General features: G+C 33.6%; 3 protein-coding genes across 4 annotated transcripts in view; 2 read left to right on the top strand and 1 right to left on the bottom strand.

Moving 5' to 3' along the window:
- Positions 1-512: 512 nt before the first annotated feature.
- LOAG_01373 lies at positions 513-8,395 on the top strand (the record flags this gene model as incomplete). 2 transcript variants are annotated; one of them, XM_020445722.1, is made up of 17 exons in its annotated part: positions 513-571; positions 970-1,056; positions 1,471-1,631; positions 1,723-1,799; positions 2,124-2,269; positions 2,555-2,672; positions 2,832-2,984; positions 3,130-3,189; positions 3,306-3,545; positions 3,628-3,744; positions 3,894-3,964; positions 4,129-4,261; positions 4,347-4,431; positions 4,724-4,783; positions 5,752-5,866; positions 6,469-6,571; positions 7,103-8,395. In XM_020445722.1, the coding sequence occupies 15 exons, from the start codon at positions 1,529-1,531 to the stop codon at positions 7,112-7,114; spliced, it is 1,593 nt and encodes a 530-aa protein (XP_020306259.1). In that variant the 3' UTR covers positions 7,115-8,395. The 2 variants fall into 2 exon arrangements, with proteins under 2 accessions (XP_020306259.1, XP_020303847.1); XM_020445721.1 differs by lacking the exons at positions 513-571; positions 970-1,056 and adding an exon at positions 1,111-1,166 and having other exon boundaries at positions 8,245-8,395.
- A 2,404-nt stretch (positions 8,396-10,799) lies between these two features.
- On the top strand, positions 10,800-13,650 carry LOAG_01372 (hypothetical protein). The gene is made up of 6 exons (XM_003136911.2): positions 10,800-10,970; positions 11,443-11,804; positions 12,086-12,304; positions 12,493-12,745; positions 12,995-13,191; positions 13,449-13,650. Exons 1-6 carry the CDS (start codon positions 10,925-10,927, stop codon positions 13,548-13,550), a joined length of 1,179 nt encoding a protein of 392 aa, XP_003136959.1. The 5' UTR covers positions 10,800-10,924; the 3' UTR covers positions 13,551-13,650.
- Positions 13,651-15,081: 1,431 nt separating this feature from the next.
- Positions 15,082-15,623, bottom strand: part of LOAG_17452 (beta-ketoacyl-ACP synthase II) — a gene marked incomplete at both ends in the record, with an annotated part of 2,896 nt that continues 2,354 nt past the window's right edge. Inside the window, one exon of the mRNA XM_020450114.1 lies at positions 15,082-15,323. Coding sequence (XP_020306258.1) covers positions 15,082-15,323 — 242 coding nt within the window. The remainder of the gene's footprint in view (positions 15,324-15,623) is intronic.

Raw genomic sequence — 15,623 nt, 5'->3', positions numbered from 1 at the left:
TGTACTTCTATTTTACTGTGAAATAAACTTTGAATTACCGCACAGCAATTCCTCTACTTTTGTTAAAAAATAAAATCACTGAAGATCAGTGTTGTACTGGGAGTGGTTGGAATATTATAATGCCGAGAATTCCTTGAAGTCGAACTTCGATATGTCTGTCCGTCTGTACCTGGGTGTGTGTAAGCCGCGTGGAGGCAGGGACGCAGGGTTTGTCTCACATTTTCATATGAGGAAAGTTGTTTTTTCAGTGGGACAGCCAAATGCTTTTATCGCTGAAGTCCTTCAAAGGTAATCCCACTGGGATCGATCCATATGTGTAGTATGTGTAGTAAGTACTTGCTACATATTGAGATGATGTATTCATTGTAATTTCGATGCTTCTCCTTTGCGACCATCGCTCTCGCTTATCAGTGGGCCTAGTGGTAGATGTTACGCGGGATCCTAACATATAAGGGATGCTTGTGTCACCGTGGCGCAACTGCGATACTGTTCGGATTGATCATTGAGGTCTTGGTTTATGTCGTTCGTTTTGTCATCAGATGGACTGTGATAGATGTCCGGGTATGGCAAGGTGAGTGTGAGTTATACTGTGGTGTTGGTAACTTCTGTTTACATTATTATGATCTCGCTGACATCATCCTCCCAAGAAGCCATCATTCCTTTCTTTTTAGGAAGAAAAAACCAGAAAAGACTCAACTTCAGTCTTGCTTGATTTATATTTTCTGAGAACTGCTGTAAACTTAAGTACCATATAATAATGCGTCTTTTAAATGACATAAATTCGAGCCGATACAGCATATCGAAAAATACATGAAGCGAAAACCAGTAGCATTGTTACTTAACATTTGATCAATTTATCTTTACAGTCATTTTTTTAATAATCAAACCACTTCTGCTTAAATTTACGGAAATATTAAGCAAGCTCACTTAGTATGAGACGAAGTGTAATTATGCGTTTGATTTTTACAGGTGCGTGATTTGCTAATAGGAAATTTTAAAGTATTGCTCACGGTTTGTCCTTTGGAACCGTTGTCGATATATTGCATCCTACTATAGGTATTAAAAATTTGTTTCTTCTTAATTTTTAACATGTCTTGCAAAAATTGTATTATGGATGCATCCGTATGTCCATCTCTTCACCCTTGGGCAATCGGGGTTGAAGAATGGTAAGGTGGATTCATATAATAAAATCATCCATGTAATTTTTGTTTCATGGAATAAACAGACAAATTTTCACAGTCAAGAGCTGTTTATTTATTGGAAAATTTCCCAATAGGTTCTACTGCTGTTATTAAAAAAATCAGGTTCTTTTTAGTCTGGAATTCAAGCTTGTTTTCGAATGCTAAGGCTATTTAACAATATTAAACTCTAAAAAATCCTTATTTCAAATTAATTAATTCGGTCTTTATAAAAGACCGAGAGATGGAGGTAGGATTTGTAAGGGTAAAGATTTCAATAAAACAGTTTCAGTAGGTTATTGATTAGTGTGCAACGATCAGTTGCGGGTAAAGTGCTAAGAGCAGAGCGTATGGGTTCGAAAAAAGACGAAGTTTCTCCATCTGATGTAACTTTGAATATGGATTCCGCGAAGCAAGTTAACGCTAGGCCATTACGTGCTAACGCTTTTTCCGGTGAGTAAATCTTATATTCAACAGACGGTTTGGTTTTTCTTAGTATTATTTTGAATAACACGTATGAATTAAAATGTTAGAATGTCTTTAGTCGAAGAAGAGATACGAAATCAAGAAGAGCACGAAAAGCAAAAAATTGGTCACCGGCGCATAGATCGTCAGGGCGAGGTAGATGTTGGATTCTTTAGTAATTTACTGATTGAAAGCATAAATATATTTTGATGTATCATATGAATATGTTCACTCTACTCCACGAAATAATATCACTTTCGGAAATCTTCAAATCACTACCACAAACAGAGGAAGGAACAAATAGGCATAAAATATGCGATATCTTTTTAAAGCGGTTAATGAGAATTGACTTGATTCAGTAGCAATAGATTTCATTTTTCTCATCCATGAGTTTGACCTAATGAACTGACTAATTGTAACTTAGTTTTTGTTTTAAATGAAAATATCTGACTTAATTTTATTATGATATATGTTTTCAAGGTGAGCTACAAACGTGTCCCGAGCAATGCGTTAATGGGAGCAATACAACTGGGAATTGCGAATTCAGTAGGCTCACTAGCTTCTATACCAAAAAGAGATCTCCTACTGCAAGATTTTGATGTTGTCCATACTGTTTCTTTTCCGTCGTATGTTCTTTTTAAATAAGTTCTGGTCTGAAAAAATAACATTGGATAAACAGAATTTATAAGCTTTAGCTTTGTATTAGTTTCTATTTTATCATTTCACTCTTTCAGTCATTCAATGTAATTGAGAGTATTTCGGTTATCTTCGATTTTAAGCTTTATATATGGAAATGCTTCAGAATGTAGGAAGTGAATCTGCTCATTGCAATGGTTATTTAACATTTGTTTAATGATACGGATTTTGTTCTTGGTCCATCAGATGCTTTAGAGGAATAATTTATATTGCAGAAGTGGATCACAATCAACTCCATCTCATAATTATGGTGACTTTCGATTCCAGACTTATGCGCCGATCGCATTCCGAACTTTTCGAGATCTTTTTGCGATCAAAACTGCTGATTTCTTGGTGAGACTATTAAACTTGTAAATTTTTCCGATTTTTTAAAAATTTTCGGCTGAATTCACTTTGTAATATTTGTCTTCCCGAAAAAACTTTTCACCCTTGAACTGCACTTTTTTAAATTTCATTTTCGGTTTTTTCTTTATGCCGTCTAGTTGGTTTCAGCGTTCTATATGTATGTTTCCACTGAAGGAGCTATCAAATGCAGGAGCATCTGGATCCATATTCTATGTCTCTCATGATGATCAATTTATAATCAAAACGGTGCAATCTAAAGAAGCTGAGTTTCTGAAAAAGCTGCTTCCCGGTTATTATATGGTTAGCGTACCTTGTACTTCTATTGCTTTTTTCACAACACTTTTTTTTTCGTTTGAAGGTTTTGAATCTGATCAATTATTTGCAAATTATTTACATCTTCGGATGTCAAATTCCTTCAATAAACATACAGTGTGAAGCGTTTCAGAATTTCAATCAAAATCCACATACATTATTGCCAAAATTCTTTGGATTATTTTGTTACCAGGTATCATCTTATATTTGGGCTTAGTTATCGCCCTCTTAAAAATTAAATCCCATAAATTCTGTTTAATTATTTTGCATAACTGGTGTATATATGATTTCTTCTTGATTGTGCTTCAGAGTTTGGGCAAGAATATCCGACTGTTGTTGATGAATAACTTATTACCTCAAACAATTATGATGCATGAAAAGTATGATTTAAAAGGATCGACTTATAAAAGGTTGGCATCGAAACACGAACGCGCGAAGGCTTCACCAACATTGAAAGATTTGGATTTCATTTCTGTACACCCCGATGGATTGCTACTTGATGTGGGCGTGTATGATGCCATAATGAAAACTATTAGCCGAGATTGTTTGGTACTTTTTCTAAGTAAATCGCATTTGTGAAATATTTTTTTCACGTGATTTTCCCAAAAATTGATTCCTGTTTTTATTTCAGGTGCTTGAAAGTTTCAAAATAATGGATTACAGCCTTCTTGTCGGTATTCACAATAAAAGTACGGCAAAAAATGCAGCCGATGCTATTGATGGTGGAGAACCGTCGACTTCAAATCAGGTTCGTATTTTCAACAGTTTCAATTCAGTATATTTACCCTATTCCATTTCATTTGGCCATTTCTTACCTTTGTGATTCCAGTGCTATTTTTGTTTCCAGTGAGTAGTAACTGAAAATTTTTCAAATCTTACAACCGTAAACAATTGCAGAAAGCGAAAAATAAAACCGTTCGAGCGAAAAATGAGAAATTATTGGATTCAAATTATTATACGCAGTATGAGTAAGTTTTCCATCATTTGATTTCAAATAGTTTTTATTTTGTGTCGTAATTTGTGTTATATGAATGAAATATATCGCAAAAGTAATTAGCTTTTTCAAAAGTTAATTAGCTTTTGCGATATAGTTCAGGAAGTATGATTATGTTTTTACTGAATATTTTTTCAGGCAGATATCATTTCCAGCAAAAAACCAACGAGGAGATAACTTGTTATTATTTCTTGGTATAATCGACATTCTGCAAAATTATAGGTTGTTGAAAAAACTAGAACACACCTGGAAAAGTGTACTTCATGATGGTGTATGTTTTCTTTCAAGATTACGAAGTTTCGCAATGGTTACATAAACTGTAAGGAACTTCTCTTCGGTAAATTTATAAATTCCAGGACACAATTTCTGTCCATAATCCGACATTTTACGCTCAGCGTTTTATCACTTTTCTCAAATCGCATGTATTTCATGTGATGGCAGGTGACTCTTATTAATTTAATATTATTTGTTGCATATTAATCAGTTGCGTTGTACTTACCAACTTAAATTCATTTTTTTGTTGGTATGCATGTGAGAAAACGCGGTAAGAGGCTCATTGATTACGTGTTTCATTCTTCAGTGCGATAAGCATATTTCAAAATAGTGGGTGGTTTAATTTTCTCAGTGATTACGAATTTTTGTTTCCTCATATCGACATTTTCCAGAAAAATATCTGATGCATAAATTCTTATTTCAAATCCAAATCACTGTATGTAGTGCATGTTTTTTGCAGCTGAGTTGGTACCTAAAGGCGGTCACACAAAGTTCAAATCGGTCGTTACATCTTATTTGGGTATTTTCAGTATCATTTCTTATAGTGAACCTTTAAAAATAAGAGTCTTTATCATAAATAGAAAAGATAATTTTATCAGTTTTATCATAAATAGATTGCGTAAGTTAACATACAAGAGTATTTATATGGTAGTTTTTTGCCTTATTATATTGAAGGCCTTGCGGTATTAATAGTTGATAAAGGGCCTGTATTATTTCTATTTCAAAAAATTTCAAGTTTATTGATTTCAATTTCAAATTCTGAACCATCTTTTGGCTTTTTTTATTGAATTTGACTTCACACTATCATTTTTCACATCTGGTTTCTTTTAATTTCCTTGTGAGCGTCGTCAGCATGTTTCATTCCAAAATTTGTTACCTTATATAGACATGGAATTGCCTGCAAGTGTTGTCTTCAGTTTCGTATTTAACATTTAGTTCACTTTATTTCATTTCCAGTGTTTTCTTTTAAATGTCCATAGTGACCGACATATTTTTTTAAAATGGTTCCTAGTTTTAGTAACTCTTAATTAACCCTTAATCTAATTTCACCTTTACTACGAACTTTGAAAATCCCTGGACTGGCAGACGTACAGTTCATAAGTAATTTCTTGAGACTTAATAGACATACAAACATGCTTTTTTTATGCTACCTTATCGACTTGGAAATTGCAATTATTCATAGAAAGTATGCGGATGAAATTCATTCTCATCAACTTCAGTTACATCCTCATGAATCGGCTGAATCTAGTGATTGGGAATATAGTTACTCATCGATTCAGACTTTTTATTTTTATAGAAAGAAGAAAGCCTAAAATCACATGGAAGTAGTAAATATTGTTCTTAGAACAGTTTCTTTTTGTACGGGCTATGAAATAACTTACCTGTTAATCCACTTTAGTTCTAGAAAATTTCACTTTATATTGGAAGGTATGCTTTTAGAGTGTCGATTTTGCAATTTTTAGTTTAATATTCCGAAGAAAATTTTAGCACTTCGACATAGTCCTTCCAAACGGTATCTCCTTAGGCGAAGTTTAACCGAAAAAGACGAAGGCGAATCAGTTACACTGATGGATACTTCACGAAGACCTTTCAGCAATCTTCAGTGAGTTTTATTTTTTTATTTATACCCTTGTGAAGAGTGCTTACAGAGGTTTAAAGAATGTCTTCATTGCAAGATTCGGAGTTTTTCGTTTCATTCCTATCAAAGTTCAATGAAATCATTTTTTAATAACGGAAATTCTATAAAGACTTTTTTTGTCTTCAAAAATTTTATAAAGTCAGGAATTAAGCAACATGGAGTTACTTTTTTAATGTGTCTTGTTGAACAAAGGGTTATTGTTTTTTCAAGTTGTGCTGGCATTAAACTTGTATAATATTAAACTGTGTTTTGCGGAGTAAAAGGTAGATGTAAGCATCATTTTGTCTGCTTCACTGAAGATGAAGTAACATAACAAAGAATACTTATTCGCACTATCAGACACTTTTGTTCGTTTTCAAGTTCAGTTCGATCCACTATAGATTCTGATTACTGTTTGAAGAAAAAATGTGTTTTGACTCCATATTTCAGTTCTTATGGCAAAAGTTCCAGGAGAATTTTATGCCAACATGGACGGGAAACCGTAATTGAAGAAGGAGGATGCATATGTTGATTCATTATAGTTTCTCTCATCAACTTCTTTAATTCTCTGCGAAAATTTGTTTCAGAAAGCCGCGAGAAAAGAAAGTTGAGCGTCTGTTCGCTCCTGATCCTGATCCTACGGAACTACTGGAAGCCACTAAGTTACATTCCTCAGAAGAAAATGTTATGGTAAGTTTTTTGAAAGTATTTATTAATTTGTAATTTTGTGATTCAGGTGGGACTGGATGGCACCTTATTAGAAACTACTTAGCAAAAATAGAAAGTTCATGTTACATTTTTCCGTGCATGCTTACTGCAACTGTTTGCATTGCTTTTGTAGCTCTAATCTCCTGATGCTTTACTTTTTTTCGACACAGATCAAAGAGGAATTAAAAAAATTGTATGAAACTTTGGTTTGCTTCATCAAATAGCATACTACTATGTAAAAAGGAAGTCTCTGATAAAATCTGTTTTTTGCTCGCTGATGAGGCTTTTGGTCGTTTTAACCGGAATATAATGAATTACATACTGGCTGCCTATTATGTATTCATTATAAGGCATTTTCAAATGAACAAAAACATTGTATCACCTGAAGGTAACCAGTATTTTGCGGTGTGAAAGACAAAATCTGCTTTTATTTATATAAAGAGATTAAAGTCAATTCATATGTAAAATTTAAGCGGAAGTACTTAAGCGCACATACTTCAAGTTTGTTTTCAGACACATTTGTAAAATCCAAGTTAAGCCAAGCCAGCTCTGCGCTAATCTTTCGCTTGTCATTCATCTGTCAGTGCGTTTATGGTTCATTTTGTAATAAGTGGAGGAGGAGTTGAAATATGTCAATATTAAGTGGGGAAATGTACGGGACTTTTGAACTAAATACCGATTTCATTTTGTTGATTCGTTTTTGAAATGATTCAAGCTACGAATTCCTTTTCATCAGCTGTTGAGTTTTTTGCATAATTCATATTCTAACTTCAATATCGCTTGTCCACACCAATTTCTGATTTTAGTGCACCTTGCAGGGAAATGAACCTGAATGATAGGAATATTGTTTTGTAATTATTAAATAGTCGCTTGTTTACTTTTCCATTAAGACATGCTAATAGTATTCGTCTGGCATTAATTTAGTTATTTTCGAAAGTTTGCATGAATCATATTAGCATATTTTTGAACTATGCTTTATTCGTTGTATCTCTTTCTATATTAGTTCGTTTCCATTATCTCTTTGTTTAAAAATTATTTTTAAAACAATTTTTCCTCGTTTTTTTTGCAGTATGTTTCTTGACTGGTGCACTTTGCAAATTTTTTCGTACGCAACCCCCCACTTGTGTTATTGTAGTTGTGTCTTGTAAACAATTTTAAAACCTGTTTTTGAAGATGAAAGACGAGTGTAACATGTGATTGCGATCTATAATGCTTTGCCCTGTTCCTAATGCACATTAAGGTTTTTTATTTCACCAATGGAAAATTGAGGAATCAGCGTTACCCGAGTTCTATACTTTGTGTCGCATCCCTCTATATTTACAGCTTTTTATTGCAAGTAATAGTTTTCAGAAATATGAAGTTGTTTCTTCATATAGTGAAGTTATGCTGCTTTTTTTAAATTTTGACTCTCTTAATTTCTTTCATTACTTGTGCATAATCATTCACAGGTCTTTCTTCTGTATCACGTGGATTGAATGTAGTTTGTAACCTGGAAGTTCTTAATAAGTGGTTTCAAAGCTTTTTTTTTAATCAAGCTTTCGTAATATATTTGAAAGTGAAGCTGTTTTCATCGATGATAGAATAGCAAACAGATTGTTTATGAATAGTTTTTGTATTTTTGTCTTCAACTTTTTTGGAAAGATTTCCTTTTGCAGACGAAACCTTGATGGATAAAAATTCGATAACAATATGTGGATTGTGATAATTAATCAGTTCAACCATTATGATTTATTGTTACCTTCCTTAGCGAAATATTTTGAGTACTTCTGAACAGTCATGTAGAAATAGGGTTTATGAAAGACGTGGTTCCATCTCAATTATGGGATAAGAAGTTCTGAAATAAGGACTTAGTTTTAAATCAGAAATATTGATTTTCTTAAAATTGAATCTCAAATTCCAGCTTATTTGTATCTTTCAAGGACTTCTGACTGCGAGCATTCTGGTTGCTGTTTTTCATAAAAAATGAGAGAAAAGGTACTTGGGATGAACTGGAAGGTCCGTGGGGAAAGGTCAGAGGTAGTCTTATTTCCATTTTAAATGATGCTTTGTTTTAATAAAAGTTGTAAGAAAATATGCTAAGTAGCTTATCAATAAAAACTTGCTCAAATATATGCATAAATTGTTGGTTGAGGAGTCATAATCTGATAGTTTTATCCAAGCATATCTTCTCTGCAACCGTTAGATTGTTGATTGTAATGTAGATTTGAACAAAATTTGTCTACTTGAATAATACATGTGTATGGTTTTTTTATCTTTATATCACTGCGTATTAAATGAGACAAATGATTGTTTTTCGTTAATATTACAATATAAGCTATCTGCTCAACTGTATTGGTTAATGGAGAAATTGCAAGAGCTTTGCCATATACGGTCCATGATGGTATGAGTGTCATGGGATTCTTTTATTTACCATGTCTGCAAGGTAAGCGGATGTAGTTTTAGAAGGGACGATGTTTTCTGGATTTTAATGGCTGTAAGAAAGTTGAGACTTTTTGACTTGAAGAATAGTCAAGCATGATGTTAACTTTATCAGCTGCCAAAGATGAGTGTGCTGTGCTCTGAACAAGATTTTTAAAAATTCTGAAACCAGTTGATAATGCAACATCTCTTTTGCTGCATTATTTGAAGGAAGAACTGCATGAGAAGAATTCGTTGGAAAGCAGGAAGTGAGACTATATCTTATTCAAATGTATTCATATGTCCAAAGAAGGGATGGGTTGAGTTAACAAACACCATCTTTTTTTTTTTTCGTCCAGGTGATCTATAAATCACTTGAAAAACTAGGAATGCTAAAAAGCCTACGTAGTGATCATACACTTGTCAAATTAGCCAAGTGTGAACCAGTTCTTGTTTATCATTGAAGATGTTGATAGATGATGTAAGATTTTAGGAAATGCAGTGCATAATGCAATGTTAACAACAGGGAATTGCATTGCATCGATAGTTTTAGATGAAAATTATTCTCCCTAAAATTAGGCAAAACTGCATTGAGCAGAGCATGGAAATTGATCACAATGCACTGCTATTGGTTCTCCTTTTTGAAATTGTCAAATTTCATAAATGTTTTCAAACTTTGTAAAAGAAAAAATTCCGTTGGTTTTATAGTTGTTAGTAAAACTGCTTCCATGGAGTAATTCTTCCACTTTTATCATGATATTATTGTAGGATTGATAAACATCTGGTGATTCGTCCTACTTCGTTTCACGAATGTTTTCCATCTAAATTGAAATGATTTCATTGGATAAAAGCTTAATTGTATAGGTATGAAGGGAATGGAATACAATTGAAATTCTGAAAGAATTCCGTTTCTGAACACAAATGTACTGTTCATTGCATCCTTGCAAAATCACCACAAAAAATTCAATCCTGCAAAATGTATGAACGATTCGAGATTTCGTCGATAAAGGAAATAACATCCTTCTTTTTACTTTTCTCCCAGGAAGACATTTCGGACTATATGGGTCAGCTTCAGTTTGGATCTAAATTTGACCAATCCCGTACTGTTTTTACTTAAAAATATTAGGCAGAGATGTGATGAAATTTGAGAATTTGAATCGACTGAAAGAAGTGGGGTACTGTTATATTCCATGCCAAGACAATTTGTCTGCGGAGCAATATGTTTGTTTGGATATCTTGAAAACGCTTGCAAGAGTGCAACTCGCAGTCATCCTTAATTTTTTTCCTTATTCCAAAACAACGAATATGCGCATCTTTCAATCACGGTCTATTTAAGTCATTGATTGACAATTGAGAAAAAAGAATGATTTGAAGACTCTTTCGTTGAAAGAATTTTCCTCAAGCACTTCTTCCGTAAATACATCATTTCCACAAAATTCTCATCTGTTTTTGCTTTTGGCTATAAAAGTTTGCAAAAGCACAAAGGCGGAAAGCAATGCGTACCGATCATCTGACTTGGAATTTGGTATTTCAAGCAATCCACCAAATGATGGCATGATAAGTCCTTTCGAAAACAAGTCTTTGTTTTTATCAGTAGAGTTCAAAATTTATGGTGCTTGAAATTCCATACCAAGAACTGTAAAGGTTTCAATTATTTGTTATCAGCTGGTCTTTTGACGGGTAGTTGTTGATTTTAGATGCACTTTCGACTTCAGGTATACTGTGCCCGAAGTTAAAAGTGCATCTGTAATCAAAAGTTTGTGGAGGTGAAAAGCTCAGTCAGATAGATATGGACTTTTTAAAAACGACGTCATTTCAGAACTAGAATGCACAGAATTGATTGCAAAATCGATACAGCGTTTGGGCCTTGCAAGAGAATTCAAGAGGATGGAATAAAGGCTTGTTCTTATTGTGTTGTGCCTCACTTGTGATCGTGGAATGGTTGTAGTCAAGCCGCCTTCAAATACTTTCTACTTTTCTTCCAGTAAGTTACTTTCCTTTGAAAAAGGAAGAAAAGTTGACAAATCAGGTGACTTGAAAACACAAAGCATTGAACTGTGGAAATATCCCTTGCATTTTGATATTAGCATTGAAACTCGAATTATAGTTTACAGTTCCTACCAAACAGTTGAAAAAGAAAGATGCAAGCATCCCTAATTTAATCTGTTCTAATTTAATCTGTTGACGAAGCATCTTGAGATACAGTAATTGGTGGCGACGTAAAAGTACTGTCATCATTCAATTATTAGGAAAGAGCTGAGAATATGTTCAGTTTTATCATAAATTTCCTGCTCTTCATGTTAAAATTCTTCAATTAAAGATAAAAGCTGTATTAAAAGACAGGAAGAATGTTATGAACAGCTATCAAAAATTATCTGGAAATTATGCTAAAGCATGAATGAAGAATAAAAATAACGTTAATCTCTCATTCTCCTTGATTAATCTATTTATTCTAGATGTAATCCTGTATTTGACAATCGGTGGAGCTGGTTTTGCATACTTAGTAGTTTTGTCGATATGCATTCTTCGACGGCAGCGATACGCAAGTTTTATGAAACGTGATGTTTTGATTAAATCCCATATTGCTGTTGCTTTAAAATATGAAAACGAAAAAGGTCCAGGAGGTCTGAAAAACTCACCATCATCACTCTCATCACCGTTTTCCTCTGATAGCTCGGGCTCTAGTCCTGTTATACCAGCTCAATCATCCATTATTTCACCACAACCGTTGAGCCGGTTGCCTCCTTTACAGCTAGGATCAATTCGAGGATTTATCCGTTTCAGTGTTCACTACAGCATCGAGAATTCAACATTACAGGTAAATTACTAGCAGACCAGATGAAGTTTATGCCTAAAAGGATCGAAAATAATCATCATAGATGAAATGATCTGTGACTGATAATATAGAATAAAACATATCGACTGCTTATTCATTCTCAGTCATAGATAGTGTGAAATGACTTGGCGTCAAGTGCGAATATCCGTGACTGCATTAATGAGATGCGCTTGAAAAGATATTGGTTGAAGGATATTTTCATTTCTAGTATATTCTATTAAGTCCGTATTAGTACTCATTCAAGCAGAGTAAGTTGCTTACAGGTTAACATAATATCTTGTCGGGATTTACCAGAATTAGTGGTGCCATCCGATGGTCAATGTCTCCTGGAACCATATGTCAAACTTCAACTACTACCGGAGAAAGAACACCGTGTTAAGACTCGTCTTGTTCGTGCATCTAGAAATCCGCAATATGATGAAATATTTTCTATGTATGGAATGGATACATTACAACTCCCTACAACCAGTTTGCATTTCGCGGTTAGAAGATTTTCATTAATTCAGAAACACCAATGTTATGGAAGAACCAGTAGGCTTAAATTCTCGCTAAAATTAATTAACCTTATGAATAGTTGTTTTACTGGTCTACTTTGACTTGCTGAACATCTTTGTAACAAATATTTTTGCTTTATGTTCTTTGTTCTTTCCAGAATGCTTTAAAATTTTAGGTGATTGCATTCGATCGTTACAGTCGAGATACACTACTAGGTGAAGCAGTATACCCACTGAAAGATGCAAATTTGTTGAGCAGTGAGATTATCACCGTGGATTTGAAACTAGAAGGTCGTGGAAAAGGAACAAATAATGACAACCGTGGACAAGTATTGCTATCATTGTGCTATCAGCCAACGACACATAGGGTTACAGTTGTATTGATTAAAGCGAAAGGTTTGCCAAAATTGGATGTCAGTGGAATGGCTGGTAAGCCGAATTCTTAAATAATTTTGGCAATTTATTTATCCCATTCACTTTTTTCTCATCCAAACATCCACTTATTTCCCGACAACTCAAGAATGACGGTATTCTGTTTCCAACATTGCATAGCTCGAATTACACCATGACATCTTGCCTAACTCGAAGTATTTCTCATTTCTGCTTAATTGATTTCAATCCAGTTCTAGCATTCCGACTTCTCTCAAATTTTTGTACTTTTTTTCATTTAAATTTCAGATCCATATATTAAAATTTATTTGCTGTATAAGGAGCAGCGGATTTCCAAGAAGAAGAGTCATGTGAAAAAATGTACACTATCACCGGTTTACAATGAATCGTTTGTTTTTGAGTTGCCATGCACTGAGGAAGAAGACTTGGATAACGTTAAATTTGAAATTGTGGTTATGGACTGGGATCGCTTGACGAAAAATGAGGTATTTTAAATTTTGCTTCAACAAGTTGAATCGAGAGGACTTGGAATCCCTTCGTTGAGAGTTCCTCGGCTATTTAATGTCAGAATTCCAGCGTGTATTAGTTGCAAGTCAGTGAATACTGCATGGATTATCAAATAAAACTTTCCCTGTAGAACAAATGCGATTTAAAATTTTTCTTGCAATTTGAAATTAAAGCCATATTTCATCAGTTTTTAGGACTGCTTGTTGAGTTTAGAAATTTAAAATATTTTTTTCAGGTGATGGGTAAATGTTTTATAGGATCCAGTGATGAGCACTGGCTTCAGGTACGGAGCAATCCACGACGCCAAATTGCTGAATGGCATCAGTTGTCCGTCTGAACTAGAAATCGAAAAATCTCAAACTAAATTATCATATTTTCCTCACTACATTATTCCTAAAATCACAGGTGTGTATTGTGCCAATTTAAAAAATTCCGTTGCTATCTGCAAAATAAATATTAAAAAGAATGAAAAGAAATTGTTAAAGCATATAAGACAAGACGTTGCAAATGATTGTTAACACTTATATACTACTGTTAACACAAACTGGATGATGAAGGAAATGTTACAAAACCAATGAACTAATAATTGGGCCGATGACGTACTGTTCTGAGATTAGCTTATAATACGGTTGAATTCACATCCTTAATCATACCAAGGTACATCGTGCATATTTCTCCTCGCTACGTATGTTTTAGCGTATTACAAGTGCTTTCACTGCTTCTATCAATGTCGTGCAGTTAAAGCGAACCATATCTCAGAGTTCATAACACTATTTCAGAAGCTACTGTTAATTTAAAGAACGATCAATGTCATTAAAACGACTACATGATCATTTTAACGGCTATCGCTGTAGCGTAGTTAAAATTTTGAACTATTTTCAGTTCCGTGTCGTTTTTTTTCAATCCGATAACCCAAGAGCAAAATTATGATGCGTCAACATACCTTTTAGAGTCATGATTCATGGAATCATTATGATGATCGAGTTGTTTGCAGCTAATGTTGAGGTAATTATTATCTAGCAAATTACTGATAAAGCATTTTGCCATAAGGATTTATTTTGAAAATTAGAAGAATCTAAAGATGAGAATATGTCGCAAACTCTCTTCTACAAAATGCTTCCAATCCCAAAATTAGGAAATATCTTCTTTGTAAAATGTTTAGCCTCACTTCTGAACCTGGTTTTTGGAAGCATTCGTATCCAACGATTCTTTCCATCTAGAGATTGCACAAAATGAAAAATGGAGAAAAAAATGTGTTTTAGTAGTTGCTCAATTGTTTGTGCAAGTACCAATTAAACCGTTTCCAATATTGACCCTTTTTTAAAAAAAGTTCTGAAAATTAAGCCATCCAATCGACATCGTTTTCTCCGTATCCAAAAAATTGCCACAGTTACACCAATAATTGGCAAACTATATTTTTTTGCCTCCCGTTTCGCAGTTGAAATCGTCCAATTTAAATTTATAATTGAAATGTTGGGGCAATAATGGAGATTATAATTTAAGATTCGAATTTATTTCTTTTAATTTATTAAGCAAAACGAGGAAATGATACTTATCAGCATGCGGGATACATTCAAGTACCTTCAGTAATGGGCTAAATCTACCCGTCGGAAGATAAGTGGTCCACAAAAGTTTTGCGACGAACGAATTTCTTTCGGAGAATGCAAACAGGAAAAAAAAGAATTTTTCAAAAAAGAAAAATGGAAGGAAGATCTTAGTTTAATGTTCTGAAACTGGATGCTTCGACATATTGTGCCATTAAAAGGTTTGAACGCACTCCCAAGTCAGAAATGTAACTTGAATTTTGAACAATAGAATGCGATATTTCAATCCACCAACTTCATAGTATATCTTAATACTCAAAATTACTATTTTGAATTTTCTACCGCAGCTAAGCATAAGGTAGCATGTGACCCACCAAAACCAAAAGAGTTCACCAGAGCCATTCGTCCCTTATCCCATCTTTCTGATTGTTTAAGAAAACGTATATTCTCCTTAATATCGCTTTCTTCCAGCCCGGCGTTTCCCACCAGTTTGCCTTCTCTAACACACATTGCTGTGACGGCTGTTTCGATAGCGCCAGCTGCAGCCAAAGTATGGCCTATATGACCTGCAACATGGAAATTAAATCGATAGATTTGAGATCTCGATATTTTAAAACATTCGAAAGTTAACAATATTTATGCAGTCGAATTCAGAACTCAGTAAATTTGTGTATGTAAATATAAGCATAAATATGAATATAAACAAATAAAATAAAAAATAGATAAATAATCAATTGATTAAACAAATAAACTAAAATAAAATAAATAGACATTATATATATATATATATATATATATTATATATATATATATATATATATATATATATATATATATATATATATATATATATATATATATATATA

This window comes from Loa loa, assembly GCF_000183805.2.
Source record: "Loa loa unplaced genomic scaffold supercont3.77, whole genome shotgun sequence".
In the NCBI taxonomy this organism is placed as follows: domain Eukaryota; kingdom Metazoa; phylum Nematoda; class Chromadorea; order Rhabditida; family Onchocercidae; genus Loa; species Loa loa.
The sequence above is the reverse complement of the archived record's forward strand: the minus strand, read 5'-3'. Positions and strand labels throughout refer to the sequence as shown.

Bases quoted from the DNA above. Each gene is read 5' to 3' on its own strand.
- LOAG_01372 (XM_003136911.2), top strand. From the start codon at position 10,925: ATGGTTGTAGTCAAGCCGCCTTCAAATACTTTCTACTTTTCTTCCA. The intron at 12,305-12,492 runs GTTAGAAGATTT...TTAAAATTTTAG, and splicing joins CAACCAGTTTGCATTTCGCG to GTGATTGCATTCGATCGTTA. The intron at 13,192-13,448 runs GTATTTTAAATT...TATTTTTTTCAG, and splicing joins ATCGCTTGACGAAAAATGAG to GTGATGGGTAAATGTTTTAT.